This window comes from Macaca thibetana, chromosome 10, assembly GCF_024542745.1.
Source record: "Macaca thibetana thibetana isolate TM-01 chromosome 10, ASM2454274v1, whole genome shotgun sequence".
NCBI classification, from domain to species: Eukaryota; Metazoa; Chordata; class Mammalia; order Primates; family Cercopithecidae; genus Macaca; species Macaca thibetana.
Genome location: NC_065587.1, coordinates 36,488,149 through 36,503,329, shown reverse-complemented (window position 1 = coordinate 36,503,329; position 15,181 = coordinate 36,488,149). Strand labels below are relative to the sequence as shown.

At 55.7% G+C, this 15,181-nt stretch overlaps 1 protein-coding gene and 1 pseudogene across 1 annotated transcript in view; both read left to right on the top strand.

Moving 5' to 3' along the window:
* The window catches only part of COL20A1 (collagen type XX alpha 1 chain), a 41,122-nt gene extending 29,384 nt beyond the window's left edge, over positions 1 to 11,738 (top strand). The window contains 14 exon segments of the mRNA XM_050806925.1: positions 2,076 to 2,129; positions 2,313 to 2,366; positions 2,742 to 2,795; positions 3,401 to 3,472; positions 4,830 to 4,865; positions 4,959 to 5,025; positions 5,206 to 5,373; positions 6,245 to 6,288; positions 6,290 to 6,322; positions 6,416 to 6,452; positions 7,151 to 7,419; positions 7,757 to 7,940; positions 10,039 to 10,130; positions 11,532 to 11,738. Of these exon segments, the coding sequence (XP_050662882.1) occupies positions 2,076 to 2,129; positions 2,313 to 2,366; positions 2,742 to 2,795; positions 3,401 to 3,472; positions 4,830 to 4,865; positions 4,959 to 5,025; positions 5,206 to 5,373; positions 6,245 to 6,288; positions 6,290 to 6,322; positions 6,416 to 6,452; positions 7,151 to 7,419; positions 7,757 to 7,940; positions 10,039 to 10,130; positions 11,532 to 11,738 (1,371 nt within the window).
* A 1,154-nt stretch (positions 11,739 to 12,892) lies between these two features.
* LOC126929884 (uncharacterized) lies at positions 12,893 to 12,990 on the top strand (annotated as a pseudogene).
* The last annotated feature ends 2,191 nt before the right edge of the window (positions 12,991 to 15,181 follow it).

Sequence of the window (15,181 nt, the reverse complement as noted above, 5' to 3'; positions counted from 1 at the left end):
TAAACGCTGTTGCTCTCGTGATGTCCCGAGGCCCCTGTGTATTTTGGGGGTTTTCAGGCGCTCCAAATCCGTCCTGTTGATTTGTCTGCTGTTCACATGCGAGGGCGGTGCTTCTTAAATTACTACAGATTTCTTTAAAATTTTAATGCCAGGCGGGCTGGTCCTCTTTTGTATTCCCCAGAATTTTTTTCCTGGCTCTCTTTGCTTATTTCATTGTTCAGTGAACTGTAGAATTGACTTATCCATTTAACCTCAACAATTCAGTTGGTGTTTTTATTGGGACCGCATTCGCTTTATAGACATACTCGGGAACAGATGACGTTTTTATGGTATTGAATCTTCTCGTCCAAAAACACGGCCATCCTGCCGTTGGTTCACAGGGCCTTTTGTGGCCCTCAGTACAGCGCGGGGACAGTCTCTTCCTACAGACCCGCTCGGTTCTCCTTCATCCCTACGTAGTTCCTCTTTTTTGTTGCTATTATAAGTTAGGTCTTTTCTCTCATTACAGCTTCTACCTCATTATTTTCACACAGGTTTCTTTCTTTTTTTTTTTTTTTGAGACAGAGTCTCGCTCTGTCGCCCAGGCTGGAGTGCTGTGACACAATCTCGGCTCACTGCAAGCTCCGCCTCCTGGGTTCACACCATTCTCCTGCCTCAGCCTCCAGAGTAGCTGGGACTACAGGCGCCCGTCACCTCGCCCGGCTAATGTTTTGTACTTTTTTTTTTAGTAGAGATGGGGTTTCACCGTGTTAGCCAGGATGGTCTTGATCTCCTGACCTCGTGATCCGCCCGCCTCGGCCTCCCAAAGTGCTGGGATTCCAGGCGTGAGCCACCGCGCCCGGCCTCAGTTATCTTCTTTATGATTTTCTTGGGTGTTCCAGGATTACAGTGACATCACCTGCAAAGAAACACTTCACCTTCGGCTTTTCAGTCTTGATCAGTCCGATTTCTTTTTCTTATCTAATGGTGTTGGTGAATACTCCAGAATTTTGTCAGAAAGCCGTGGTGGTAGCAGATATTCTCATTTTCTTCTTGGCTTAACAAAAGTGCTTCTAGCATTTGACCATTAAAATGCTGTCCTGGAAGCAGAGACAGGTGCATTTTGTCATGTGGTAGTGAAGTCCATCCACTCTTATTTTATTAGATTTAAAACATCAAGAATGCGCATTAAACAAGCTCTAGTGCTGTTATGGACATAATGAAATGACTGTGCCTTTTGAGCTATTAATTGTAGGATATCCCTCAATACTGGATGATTCGTGCATCTGTCGAAAATCTGACACGGTCGCTGAATTCTCGTTATCCATGTCACGTGCTGCAGAGTTCAGCTTCTGACATTTTGTTTTGGATTTTGCATTGATGCTTATAAATAAGACTGTCGCAGTTTTCTTTATAGTGTTTGGAACCTCGATTTGCTTTGTTCAAAAGATAATTTGAGTTTAAATAGCAGCAGTGTGCGCCCCACAGGGCTGGATTTCCCGTAAAACCTGAGTCTAGTGTTTTGGGGTCCAGGGCTTAAGAAAGTCTTCTATCTCTTCCTTACAGTTGGCCTGTGGGGGTCTCTGGCTTTTCCTCAGTGATTTCTGCAATGCCCCCCACACCCCCGTTGGAACCCAGAGTTGGGCAGGGGAGGGCTGGGGGTGGAGTTGGTTGGAACTGGCTTCACAGGCTTGGCTTGGCCGTTCTCTGGCGCTGCAGACCCCGACTGTGGGTGCTCCCAGACCCTCCCAGGGTGGGCAGTGAGGGTGCTGGGGCTGCCCCTGCCTCTTTAATGGAGATGTCTCCATGTGGGCCTGGGCCTGAATGCCCAGAGGGCTGGGAGGGCTGGCTGTGACCCAGAGGGACCACAGGAGGGGCAGCCAGCGTGACCTTTTCAGGCCCTCCCCACTGCCTGTGTCTCCAGGGAGAGCCCGGGCCACCCGGACAGATGGGACCAGAAGGTCCTGGAGGCCAGCAGGGGTCACCGGGGACCCAAGGCCGCGCAGTCCCGGGGCCTGTGGTAAGTGTCACCCATTCCCCGCCCTCCTGCCCTGTGCCCCCTCCGCTTCACTGTCCAGCCCATCATCCCCCTCCAGGGTCCACCAGGGGTCAAAGGAGAGAAAGGAGACCATGGGCTCCCAGGCTTGCAGGTAGTGTGGCTGGAGCCAGGGGCCACAGGGGTTGGTGGCGGCGGGGGAGGGGGGAAGTACAGGGATGGAGATGGGGAGTGCATGGGGGACACAGGGGTCGGGGGGTGAGGCCTTACAGGCAGGGCCACCTCTTCTGGATGTGACCTTGGCCCCTGCCTGGCTGGCTCCTCTGTTCTATCCCAGGGCCACCCCGGCCACCAGGGCATCCCCGGGAGAGTTGGCCTCCAGGGACCAAAGGTGCTGACTCTGGGCTTGGAGGGTTCTGTCAGGGTGGTAGAGACTGGCCTGTGGTGGTGGGGGGACTTGGAGATGGAGGCTGTGGGGTAGGGAGAGGGAGGTGCTTCCTCCTGGGCTCCTGCCTCACCCACTGCACCACCCCCTTCAGCCTGTGGCCTGGCCAGAAGGCAGGAGAGCTCCAGCCCACCCCAGGCAGGAGCTGTCACTGAGGTGGGGTCAGGTGGGGGGTGGCTAAGTAGGAGCCTGGCAGCCTCAGCTGCCTCACCTTTGCTGCTTGGGTTACAGGGTGTATTGGGTGCTGCTGGGGGCTGTCACCATGGGAGGGCTGGGTACAGGTACAAACCCCACCCAGCTTGTGCCTTCCTATGCCATCAGGGAATGAGAGGCCTGGAGGGAACTGCTGGCCTGCCCGGACCCCCTGGCCCCAGGGTAGGCACCAACCTCCCATGACCCCCACCCCCACCCAGGGCTCCTACGTTCCAGGGTCCAGGCAGAGGCTAGTCTGAACACCAGCTGTCACCCCTAGGTCACCCCAGGAAGTGGCCTGGGAGGGCCTCACTTCTGCTGGAACTTTCTGCAGGGCCCTGTGGGTGGGTGAGCGTCTGCCCAAGAGCACTACATGCCCCCAAGTGAGGGCTCTGTGCTGAGGACTCAGTTCCTGGGAGACCTTGATGGGGGGTCTCCTGGCGTTGGCCTCGGGCTGAGTGCTGCAGGCCAAGTTGCCTCCCCATAAGCACCACTTCGGGGGAAGCCTAACTTGCAGTCACACTGGGGCAACTGGAACAGCTAGGGACATTTAGAGCAGCGTGGGTGCTGACAGCACTGGAGGAGGAGCACAGGGCATGGGGAGCCAGGGCCTGGAGGCAGGGGAGGCACCGCCTGCCAGAGGAATGGCCTGAGGGAGGCTGGGGCCAGCTGGGTGTCCACTGCCCTTGTCAGGTCAGGGGGGCCCTGGGACGTCCGGGAACCAGGGCTGAAGTGGGAACAGATTTGCTGGGGGCCTAAACCAAACCCTGACTTCTGTGTCTCTGCAGGGGTTCCAGGGCATGGCAGGGGCCAGGGGCACTGGTGGAGAGCGAGGACCCCCAGGGGCTGTGGGGCCCACAGTAAGTTCACTTCCAACACCCACCAGCCAGTCAAAGGTGGGGGAGGGAAGGGTGCAAGCCCCATATTCTCAGGGACTTCCTGCTAACCACCCAGGGACTTCCTTTTTTTTTTTTTTTTTTTTTTTTGAGACGGAGTCTCGCTCTGCCGCCCAGGCTGGAGTGCAGTGGTGCGATCTCGGCTCACTGCAAGCTCCGCCTCCCGGGTTCACGCCATTCTCCTGCCTCAGCCTCCCGAGTAGCTGGGACTACAGGCGCCCACAACCGCGCCCGGCTAATTTTTTGTATTTTTAGTAGAGACGGGGTTTCACCGTGGTCTCGATCTCCTGACCTTGTGATCCGCCCGCCTCGGCCTCCCAAAGCGCTGGGATTACAGGCGTGAGCCACCGCGCCCGGCCACCCAGGGACTTCCTGTTGACAGCCCATGGACTTCCTGTTGACCACCCAGGGACTTCCTGTTGACCTCCCAAGGACTTCCTGTTGACTGCCAGGGACTTCCTGTTTACCACTCAGGGACTTCCTATTGGTGGCCCAGGGACTTCCTGTTGACCACTCAGAGACTTCCTGTTGACCACCCAGGGACTTCCTATTGACAGCCCAGGGACTTCCTGTTGACCACTCAAAGACTTCCTGTTGATCACTCAGGGACTTCCTGTTGACCGCTCAGGGACTTCCCATTTGTTATTGGAGGCCTGTTCTGAGCTGGGAGCTTGTTGTTGGTGCTAGTGCAAGAGAGTAGAGCCAGGGGCTGGTTCTGCACCTCCCCCAACCCCACCCAGGACAGACCTGGTGGAGGGGAGGTGGTGGGGCGGCAGGCTCCGTGGAGGCACCACCATCCCCCGTAGGGGGACAGACGTGGGAGATGGGGGTGTAGTATCCCCTGGGGGATGCCTTGACTTTCAGCAGCTCCATGGGCCCCCACTTAGGTGGGCTCCAGGTTCCCCAAGGAGCTGGAGAGGTGGAAGAAGACAGAAGTTGGCAAGGAAGCACTGGCACAGGCCTGGCCTGGGCCCGGGAAGGGTCTGTTCTCTGGGCAGTGTCCCACACCCACCATCTCCCCTAGCACAAAAATCTACAGCCAGAGGCAAGTCCTTTGTGGCACAAGTTCCAGCCCCACTCAGGACTCTGCTGCAGAACCAAACTCCTCACATGCCTGCTCTGGGGTGCAGGCAAGGACCACAGGCTCCTAGGATCTGGGAATTTGGGATTGGGCTTTGGCTCTGCCTGCCCTGTGGGGTCACACTGCCACTGTGGCTATCAGGCTGCCCAAGCCATGATCCACCCCAGGGCCATCTCGCACTTCTCATGTGTGGTCTCAGGCCATCCCTGCTGACTTCTTTTCTCTTCTCCTCCTCATCAGGGGCTGCCGGGGCCCAAAGGGGAACGAGGAGAGAAGGTGAGTGAGACTGAGAGTCTTTGGCTCAGCTCGGGATCACCTGGGAAGGCACCAGCCACACGGGTCCCAAAGCTGCACCACCTTCCCTTCCAGGGCGAGCCGCAGTCCCTCGCCACCCTCTACCAGCTTGTGAGCCAGGCCTGTGAGTCCGCCATCCAGAGTGAGTGAAGCCAGTAGCCCTGCACCTGTGCCCAGCACACCTGTCTGTCCTCACAGTGGCCAGGCTGAGGGAGGACGCCTTTACCCACCGTTAGCACACCTGGGTATCCTGGCATGGCCTGCCCAGGCCTCGCATCCCCTGGCTCCCACTGCATCCCGCTGCCACCCTTCCTTCCCACAGCACACGTGTCAAAGTTTGACTCCTTCCACGAGAACACCAGGCCCCCAATGCCCATCTTGGAGCAGAAGCTGGAGCCAGGCACTGAGCCCCTGGGGTCCCCTGGCACCCGCAGCAAGGCCCTGCTTCCTGGAGAATGGAGGCATGGTAGCCGCCACCTAGAGGGCAGAGGTACTGGGCTCCTGGCTCTTGGGGAGGGAGTTGTGGCCAGCGGGGAGCCGGTTGTCCCCTGGTCCTGGGGCTGGAGCATCGATCTGTGTCAGCACAGCAGCCCCTGCTGGAGACACCACTGTCCAGCCTCTGGGGTGCTGTGGCGAGGACACGGGGCTTCCCTAAGCCCAGACAAAGCCAGTCATGACGCAGAGCTCAGCCTTGGCCTGGCCCTCCGAGGCCCTCAAGGTGACCCCTTCCCCAATCTTCAGGAAACACGAGCTGCCTGCTTAGGGCCACCCAGGAGGGCCCAGCCTACCTCCCATCCTCCCTCCCTCCCTCCTGCCCTCGCGTCCTCCCCGTCCCCCCCCTCCCACCCTCTCATCCTCCTGGCTACTGCTTCCCCCACCTCTCCCCACCCAGCACGGAGCCGCAGGCTCCCGTGACCTTGGTGCTCCTCCTCCTCTGAGGCGGCAGCGGTGGGTCATGACTTGGATGCTGAGATGGAGGAAAGGCTGATTTGGGAGCTGGAGCTGGAGAGGGGCGTCCATGGGGAGGACAGACAGGGAGATGACCCAGCCAGATGAGGACTGAGTTCTGCACTGACCGAGGCAGCAGCAGCTAGACAAGGGTGACAGGCACTGTCACAGGGCCCCTACCTGACACCTCCCCACCTGGCCATGCCCCCCCAAACCTGTCATGGAGCCCAAGGGGCACCTGTGTGGGGCACAGGGACCTGGCACGCTGCTCTCCCTCAGATCTCAGCCTCCATCTGAGGACCAGACCTGCTGCCTGCACCCAGGGAGGGGCCCTGACACCCTCTGTCCCCGTCAGAACAGGGCCCCAAGCCACTGCATTGCTCCATCCTCATATACTCTCCCTTTCCTCGCAGGGGAGCCTGGAGCTGTTGGTCAGACGGGCAGCCCTGGGCAGCAGGGGGGCTAGCACCCAGGGCCTCTGGGAGCGACAGGTGAGCCCCTGCTGCCTGCACCTGCCAGGGCTGAGGGCATCCAGGAAGGAGGAGCTCCTGAGGGGCTGATGGGTGGGGCCTTGTGCTATCCAGGGTGGGGTGCTGCGAGCACAAGGCCCAGCACAGGCAGGTGAGGTGGCCCTGGGGAAAGTAGGGTCAACTGTGGACCCCGTAGGGGCAACAGGAATGTGGGATCACAGGCCCTGGGGCCATAGGGCGTGGGGTCCCAGGGCGTGGGGTCCTGGAGACGGATTGGCATGCCGGGAGCCTGCTCGACCTCGTGGGCTGCAGAGTTGCATGCTGGGATGGAGGACGCCCTGACCAGGGTATAGTGCAGTGGGGAGAGTGGAGCTCAGGTGTTTGCTCAGTGGGCACCTGGTCCAGTTGTGGGGAAGCTCACAGGAGTCCCAGGAGGGGCCTATGAGGCCCCGGGTATGTCGATGAGAGAGGCAGGGTGGGGGCTGTGGTAGCCCCAGGTAACCTCTGCCTTCCTCAGGAAGCACTGGGCAGGTGGCCCCTGTGTGCAAACTTAGCTGAGGGGCTGGTCCCAGGAGCAGGTGTGGGGACAGGGTGCAGGTGGGTACAGCACAACTCCGGCCTCAAGTAGCTTCAGGGGCCAGAGTGTGGCACGGGTGTGTGACCTGGGCCCGTGAGGGGCCGGTGCCTTTGAGCGAGGGGACTCAGCAGGGGCTAGGAGGGCCAGGGAGCACAGGCAGGAGACTCAGGGGCTCCTGGCCAAGCTGGGGCAAGAGGGCAGCTGCCCGAGATGCCTGAGAGTCAGGACAGAGCCCAGGGCTAAGGACAAGCAACCTTGCTTCTCCTCCACAGACCCATCAGAGAATGACCCTACCCACAGCCCTGCCCACAATCCTGCCCACCCACGGCCCTGCTGGACGCAGCGTGTGGAAACCCAGGCACTGGCCCTGAGCCTGTGTCCAACTGTCTTCAGTCTTTCAGATCTGTCCGCCCTTCTCTCCTGCCGGGACATTTTCTGCACTGTCCCGAGGAACCCTGCGCCTTCCTCCATGGTTTGTCTGGACACCAAGAGCGACCACATCCTGGAAAAGCCAGGAGAAAAGCTCAGGAAGCACCTGCAGGTGGAAGGAGAGGGAAGGAGCAACCTTGGCCAAGGCCCACCCCACGCCCTTGGCTCTGTAGCATTTCCAAGTTCAGATAAACCACTGAGTGCTCACCCACCCAAGCGAGGCGGGAGTCATTTCCCTGGAGGGTGTCCCCCACCCTGGCTCCGTGCACCCCACCTTGAGGTCCTGCAGCTCCAGCTGCAGTGGAGAAGGGGAGGGGCTGGGCTGATGGTAAATCGGGTCCAGGAGGGCAGTGGTGCCCCATGGCCGTCTCACTAGCTGTCACACAGGCTCACCAGCATGCCCCGCCCCTTTCTCTGGGCCTCATCAAAGCCTGGCCGGGGCCCTGCAGACCCGCCTCACGCAGGGAACAGACGGCTCCACTGCTGTCCCACTGGTCACCTGCACGGTGGTTCCTGCCTCAGAACAGCACTCCCACCCTGACCCCAGCACCTTTGCATCTGGGAACAGGCAGGGTCCTGCCTGCCTCATCGTCCCCTCTGTCTCCAGCCCAAGAAGGAGTCCAGATCCTGTGTGTGAGTGGCCACCCCTCACATACCCGGCCCTGTGCTGAGTTCCTTGTGCAGGGCCATTGCTTTGAGACTTGGCACCATCAGCCCTGGTCCTTAGGGTCTCAGAGCAAGGTCATCCCTCAGCAGGCTTCTGACCTGCGTGCTCCTCAGCACTTCTGCCCAGGTCTCTCCCAACCATCACAGACACTATGAGCTGGACTTCCTGCCTTATCTCCACTCTGTCCCAAACAGCATGGGGGCAAGCTCAGAACACATACCTGGGCTTCTGGGCCTTGTGGCCTGTGGAGGTGATGTGGGAACTTCTACTTCCTTTCCAAACAAATATTCAGTAACTAGTCCACTATTACCACTTAGCCAGCTAAGCAAGATAGGTGCCAGAAATGAAGAAGGAACCCATATCATTGAGGAGAGAATGAAAAGTATTAAAAAGGAACAGAGAGAGACCCTTGATATTGACAGAAGGAAAACCCACCAAGATCCCTAGTGCAGCACTGCATGCACCAAAGCATACCTCAAAGAGGTGAGTGCAAAACAGCTTCAGGGCAAACACTTTGTCTGTGATTCAACCGTTCCAGGAACTGACCAGACCTGGAGACCAAATGGAGAGTGATAGGCAGGGTCAGCAGGATGGGAGAGAGTGCCTGCACCCACAGGAGCTGCAGCCCTGACTGAGGCCAGGAAGTACCCCCAAATGCCAGCTCCCACTGCAGCATGAGGACAGAAACAGACCACTGAGAATTCCCAAGGTTTGTGGACAAGTCAGAAGTCAAAGAAGTCAGGTGGCATCAATACAGATTTTGCCCTGAGGGACAAGGAGAGCATGTGGCCAAAGTAGGTGCAGGTAAGGCAGCATCTGGGGAAGAGTCATAGCCTTCAGTGCAGGTATCAGACACAGTTGTTGAGAGCAGCAGCCCAAGCCAGCCCCTCCGTCCTGCAGGGAGGACACCTAGGTCACTTGACTTCTGCTGGGGAGCTGAGTTGCTTCAGATCGTGTGACCAGTGACACAGCTTGGTTGCACTCACTTGGTTTCTCTAGGGCTGGGAATTAAATGTCTCCTGCTGAACTGAGAAGGCTCTTTGAGCAGTGGAGTGAGCAGGCTTTGTCATGAGGCAGGAGTGGGGCTAGAATCAAGCCCAGAGCCCATAGGGCATCCAGAGCCTTCCAAAGGAGCCCCTCTCCTGGGCTCTCCAATTTGAAGGGACTGGGCACTGGGTGGCTCATGGAGACCACACTGGCAGCCGGGAGGAGGCAGCCTGGCGGGGAGGAACCAGGGTCACTCCAATCCCCACCAACCTCTCAGCTGCCCTACCCTCACCACCCTGCTGACACCAGTGATAAGGCTCAGCCTCAAAATGGGAGTCCGGGTGCCTTCAGGAAACTGAGTTCATGCTGGAGGCCAACTAAAATGGCACAGCAAAGGCAGCGGCCAGCTGGTGCCCAGGCAGCTTAGGGACTGGTTCCTGAGGCCCCACCCACCCCAGCCTGTGCAGTGAAGCTGAGTACGAATCAAAGGTGAGGATGGGCAAGGGAGCTGACAGCAGCCCCCGAATGCAACGCACCGGCCTGGCTCCTCTGTTTACAGGAAGGCAGCCTCCCCGAGACCCAGCCGACCTGCGCGTCTCCCATCAGCCCCGACTCCACTGCATCCCTCCGGGTTTTTAGGAGCCCCTGGGGACTGAGCTGAGGCTCACGCTCCTGGCCAGAGCTCTGGGTTCCTGGCAGTGTCTCCCCGGCTCCCTTCACGGCCACAGCTCTCCCCTCCAGAGGCCCCTCTATAGTGGGCCTCAGTTCCCTCTCCACCCCCAGAGGTAGCACAGCTTCAGCCCTATGCAGTGTGGGGGTTCGGTCTTGGCCTGGAACTCATGGCCTTAGGCGCTGCCCCCGTGTCACCCCCATGCCCTTGCAGTCCAGGATGTTCAGCTGAGGCCACGAAGGTGGTGTGATGCGAGGCTGATCTGATGCTAAGCTCAGGCCCCTGAGGTCATGGGGGTTGTGGGGAGGTCTTGGAATCTCGGGGCTCATGCTGGCGCCACAGGGTGGTGTGGTTGTGTGGACTGTAAGGGGCCCTGCAGCCATGCATATCTGACTTGCCCTGCCCAGGTCTGCAGGCAGTGCCAAGTGACTGCCTGAGGCCCCAAGAGCAACCCTGGAAGCTCCAGGCCTTCACGGTCCCCCCGAGAGCCACCTGCAAGGTGGGGAGCTGGGAAGAATGGCTCAGTGATGAGCTCGGAGGGAGGGATGGGCACAGCCCCCAGGAAGGCAGGTGGGTGCAGGCCTGGGAGGAATGTGTAGCAGGAGGCAGGGGGTGCTGTGACCACAGGACCACCAGGTGAGGCATGTCCACCCGCAGAGGATGGCTCTGGCCCAGGCAGTGTCAGAAACGGGAGCTGAGGAAACCCAACCCCAATTGTAGAGGAGGCTGCCCTGATGCCATCTGCACCTGGGGGGTGATGTATGGCTGCCAGGCCCTTCATCTACCAAGGACCAGGGCAATGGCAACGGGAGAGCAGGGACACGTGGACCCACACATGCACACACACCAGGGCAGACGGTGGGGGAAGCCAGTGTCTGAAGATTCAGTTCATTTCTTGGGGAAGGGCGTGGAACATTTGAACTTGAGCCAGAGCCCAGAGATGATTTCCTAATACAGCCCACCATCATGATCTGATGGTGAGCACAGAACTCCATGCCCAGTGGAGAAACACTGTCCTCTCACATGTATGGAATATCCACACACTAACCATGAACTCGGCCACAGAGAAACCTTACATTCCCAAGGACCATGCTGTTGAGAACTCACTGACTGATGAAACTAGAAAAGCAACCAACGATAACAAGCTAAACAATGCCTCTAGAAGCTAAAAGACACACCCATGACTCCACAATAATTCATGGGTTAAAGAGAAAAAAGGAAACGTGAAGATACTTGTAACCACATAAAGATGGATGCAGCACCATGTCAGAGTGTCTGTGCTGCAGCTAAAGGGGTACCTAGAGGGCAATTTATAGCCATAAATACAGTGCTTTGTTTTGTGTTTTGTTTTTTGAGACAAGGTCTTGCTCTGTCACCCAGGCTAGAGTACACTGGCATGATCTCGGCTCACTGCAACCTCTGTGCCACCCTGGGCTCAAGTGTAAAGTCCTGTGGGCAGGAATGGACACTGAGAGAATCCCAGGCTGTTTGGCCGTCCTTGGCATGTAGCTGGTCTTCATCAGAAGATGGCTGCTGCTGCTCCAGGAGTTACACCTCACTGGGGGGAAGGGGCGGGGGTCATACTGGGTGAAGAGCAACAGCGTTAACAGGAGTCCCGCTTGGAGACATCTGCTTGTACCTGATGACAAAGACTGCAACTCTCCTTGTCCAGAAAACAGAGGTTTTAGCTGAACACATGACCACCTCCCACAAAGTCAGTAAATGCATCATGTAGGGCTCGATGTGGCTTCAAGTAACAACAACAGGATAAGAGTGACTCTCACAGCATGGGAAGTGACCCTGTCAGAGGCACGGGGAGGCCCTTTCCCTCGGCTGGCTCTGCATCCTCCACACAGGACACTGCCCTGGTCTCCGCTGCTGGGTCACCTTCCAACAACAGGAAGAAGAGAAGGGAGGAGAAGGGCTGGCCTGGAATCGGGTCGTATTCCAACAACAGGAAGAAGAGAAGGGAGAAGGGCTGGCTCGGAACCTTGAAGGGCAGATTCCAAAGGTGTCCTTGCCACTGTCAGCTACATCCCCGTGGCCAGACGTCGTCCCACGGCCAAGCGGAGCTGCAAGAGTAGAGCCTTTTCTGGATCCTCCCTGAGGCAGGAGGGGAAAGGGAGGGTGGGGCCAGCCGTGGGCCAGCCACGGGGAGGAAGGCGGCCCCCATGTCCCCCAGGGCTCAGTGAAGTGCACCTGGCCTGAGAAACCACAGAAGCCACCACAGCGCTGGGGCAAAGAAGACAAAACCACAGATGAAGAGGCTGAAAACCAGAGCCCTCTGACCCATTTTACGCCAACAGATCTGCAGGCCCAGGTGAAATGGGCGTTCAGGCATCCACATTTCCAGAAGAGTCACCACAAAGACTCCTGGAAACAAGATGGCCACTAACAGAGGCTCCTGCCCAGCGAGACGCAAGGATTGGGGAGGGAGCCCAGCAAATCCAGGATCTGAATACAGAAGCTGAGAAACCCTGAGGATGACTCAGGCCACCCTGTGTGTGCACGTGTGCGTGTGTCCGCGTGCACGCGTGTCTGCATGCCCATGTGTGTGACAGTAGCCCACAAGAAACCATTACATGACAATGGACTGTCTCCTCCCCAAATGCGTACACACACACACGAGGCATGCATTTGCACACACACACCCGTACACACACGTCCTCACACATTCGTGCACGCACAGCGCTGTTATCCATGTTGAGGGGACGTATTCACAAGGGAAAGTGAGGTGTCCGAGATCAAAAGCATTGGGAGAGACAAAACAGAGAATCTGTACCAGGCAGAGAAGAATTCACGTTTGTTCTCTTTGGTCTATTAATTTTTTAAAATTGTAATCTCTTTAAGAGGCAAGGAGGGATATCAGTAACATGACACCAGAATTACAGGTATAAAGGAAAACCAACTAGGAATATGATGTGTATAAAACAAATGAGAAATTTTAAAAGCGGAGCTGTAAGATCAGGTCTGAGACGCCTCCTGGGAGGCTTTGGGGAAAGATAAAAAGGAAACAGAACATGTGTTAGCACCCACACGACGGGGGCTCTACGAGGAAAGAAACAGCAAGAAGTGGGGAATGGTGAACATAACTGGGTTTTCTGAAGATTTGTGCATTAGAGAAAGATTTAAGAGCTCAGATTTAAAGGGCTCAGAATGTCAAATGGAGTGAGTTTTTAAATGTACCCTTAGGTTCCTCAATGCCATATATAATGTAATACATAATGATGACGGAGAAAAGAATTCTTTAAAAAATCTTTAGTACAAATACTAAAATTGGAACGATACAGAGAAGATTAACATGGCCCCTGTGCTGGGATGACACACAGTCAAAAGAAAAAAAAAATAGAAAGATCTTTCCAGGGAAAACCTGCAGCCCAGACTACAGAAGAACCAGGGGCCAGCAGAGGAGACGCTGGGACGGTGGCTCCATAGGGTTCAAGAAAACATGCTCACGTTTCATATCCAGAGAATTATCACTTAAATGAAGGAGACAAAAATACCTTCTGCATCCCAGAGCGTCAGAAGGAGTCAAACACAAGATCTTCTCTGAAAATACCACTGGAGGAAGCATTCTGCAAAAAAGGGAAAATGATCAGAAATTATGCCAGATACCTGGGAAAATCCCACAGTCAGTGTAAAACTTAGTAAAGTTCACTATGGACCAAATAACGAAGCCCTTCATCCCAGACAAATCATGTCTGTGGCAATCCAGAGCTGAAATTCTAGGTTATTCCCGTGTGGCTGGCGTGGGGGAGGCCACAATTCCTGAAGGCTCGCTGGGGTACTTGTCTTCTTTGGAGGTGGGAGGCATTCTTCAGATCAATATACTGAGCTCTTGAAAAACATAAATGCGCCGGGCGCGGTGGCTCAAGCCTGTAATCCCAGCACTTTGGGAGGCCGAGACGGGCGGATCACAAGGTCAGGAGATCGAGACCATCCTGGCTAACACAGTGAAACCCCGTCTCTACTAAAAAATACAAAAAAAAAAATTAGCCGGGCGAGGTGGCGGCGCCTGTAGTCCCAGCTACTCGGGAGGCTGAGGCAGGAGAATGGCGGGAACCCAGGAGGTGGAGCTTGCAGTGAGCTGAGATCCGGCCACTGCACTCCAGCCCGGGCGACAGAGCGAGACTCCATCTCAAAATAAATAAATAAAAATAAATAAATAAATAAATGCTTGTTTTGAGTTAGGAGCAGTCACCAGGGAATGTGTAGCTTCCAGAGCAACTGACTATACCAGTTTCTCCCACAGAAGGGATGGAACGTATTTCCACAACAACAACAACAAACCACAGAGATGGCCTAAATATATCCCGCTGTAGTAGAAATTGCAATACCTCTCGCTGATCGAAGGATGAATTCTCCAGATGGCATTTAAAGACGACATGCAGCCTTCTGCTTCCAGCCATGGTAGAGCCGTCCTGGGCCAGTAACAGCCGCAGAGCTGGGCAACACGCTCGCAACACCATCTCCAGCCACTTCCACGGGAACGGAGACCAGACAATGGGCCTCCACCCTCATCTCACGCCAGACACAACAGTTAGTTCAAAGACTCTCACCTAAACACCAGAGCCAAAACTACACTTTCCAGAAGGAAAAAGCGGAAGATCACGTTTACAGCCTTGGAGTGGGCAAAGGCTTCTCAAACAGGATACACGAAGCACTAACCGTTAAAAGAAACAGAAGGAAAAAATTTTTGTCAAAATTCAAAGCTTTTCTTCAAAAGGCAGCATTAAGAAAATGAGGGCTGTCAGAGGCAGAGAGGACCTACTCTGACCACAAGTCCTGGAGGGAGGTTTTATATCCAGAATGTACACAAAACTCATACAACTCACTAAAAGCAGACAATCTGATAAAACCATGGGCAAAGTATTTCAACAGATCCTTCACAAAAAGAAGACATACGAGTGGCTTGTGAGCACCTAAAATGATCAACATCACCATCATCAGGGAGGCACATATGAAAATCACACTCACTGCAACAGCTAAGACACTGGGTGCTGGTGAACACGTCGGGGCGTGTGGATGCTCCAGCCACCCTGGAAAACAACGTGGGGGCCCCTTACACTAAAAATTGAAACCCCGTCTCCACTAAAAATACAAAAAATTAGCTGGACATGGTGGCATGCACCTGTAGTCCCAGCTACTCGGGAGGCTGAGGCAGGAAAATCACTTGAACCCAGGAGGCGGAGGTTGCAGTGAGCTGAGATCGCACCATTGCACTCCAGCCTGGCGTCAGAGCAAGACTCCATCTAAAAACAAACAAACAAAATCAGAAAAGTACAACTATCCTATGCCCCCAGCAATTCTACTAGGTATTTGCCCCAAAGAAATGAAAGCAGGTGTCTGCACGAAGCCTGCACTTGAATGTTCACAGTCACTTTAATCAGAGCAGGTCCAGACTGGAAACAATCCACATGTCCATCGATTACTCAACTAATTGCAGCAAATTCATAAAGACGAGTGAATTATGTCATATCCACATAGATGAATGAATTACATCATATCCACAAAGACAAGTGAATTACATCATATCCACACAGATGAATG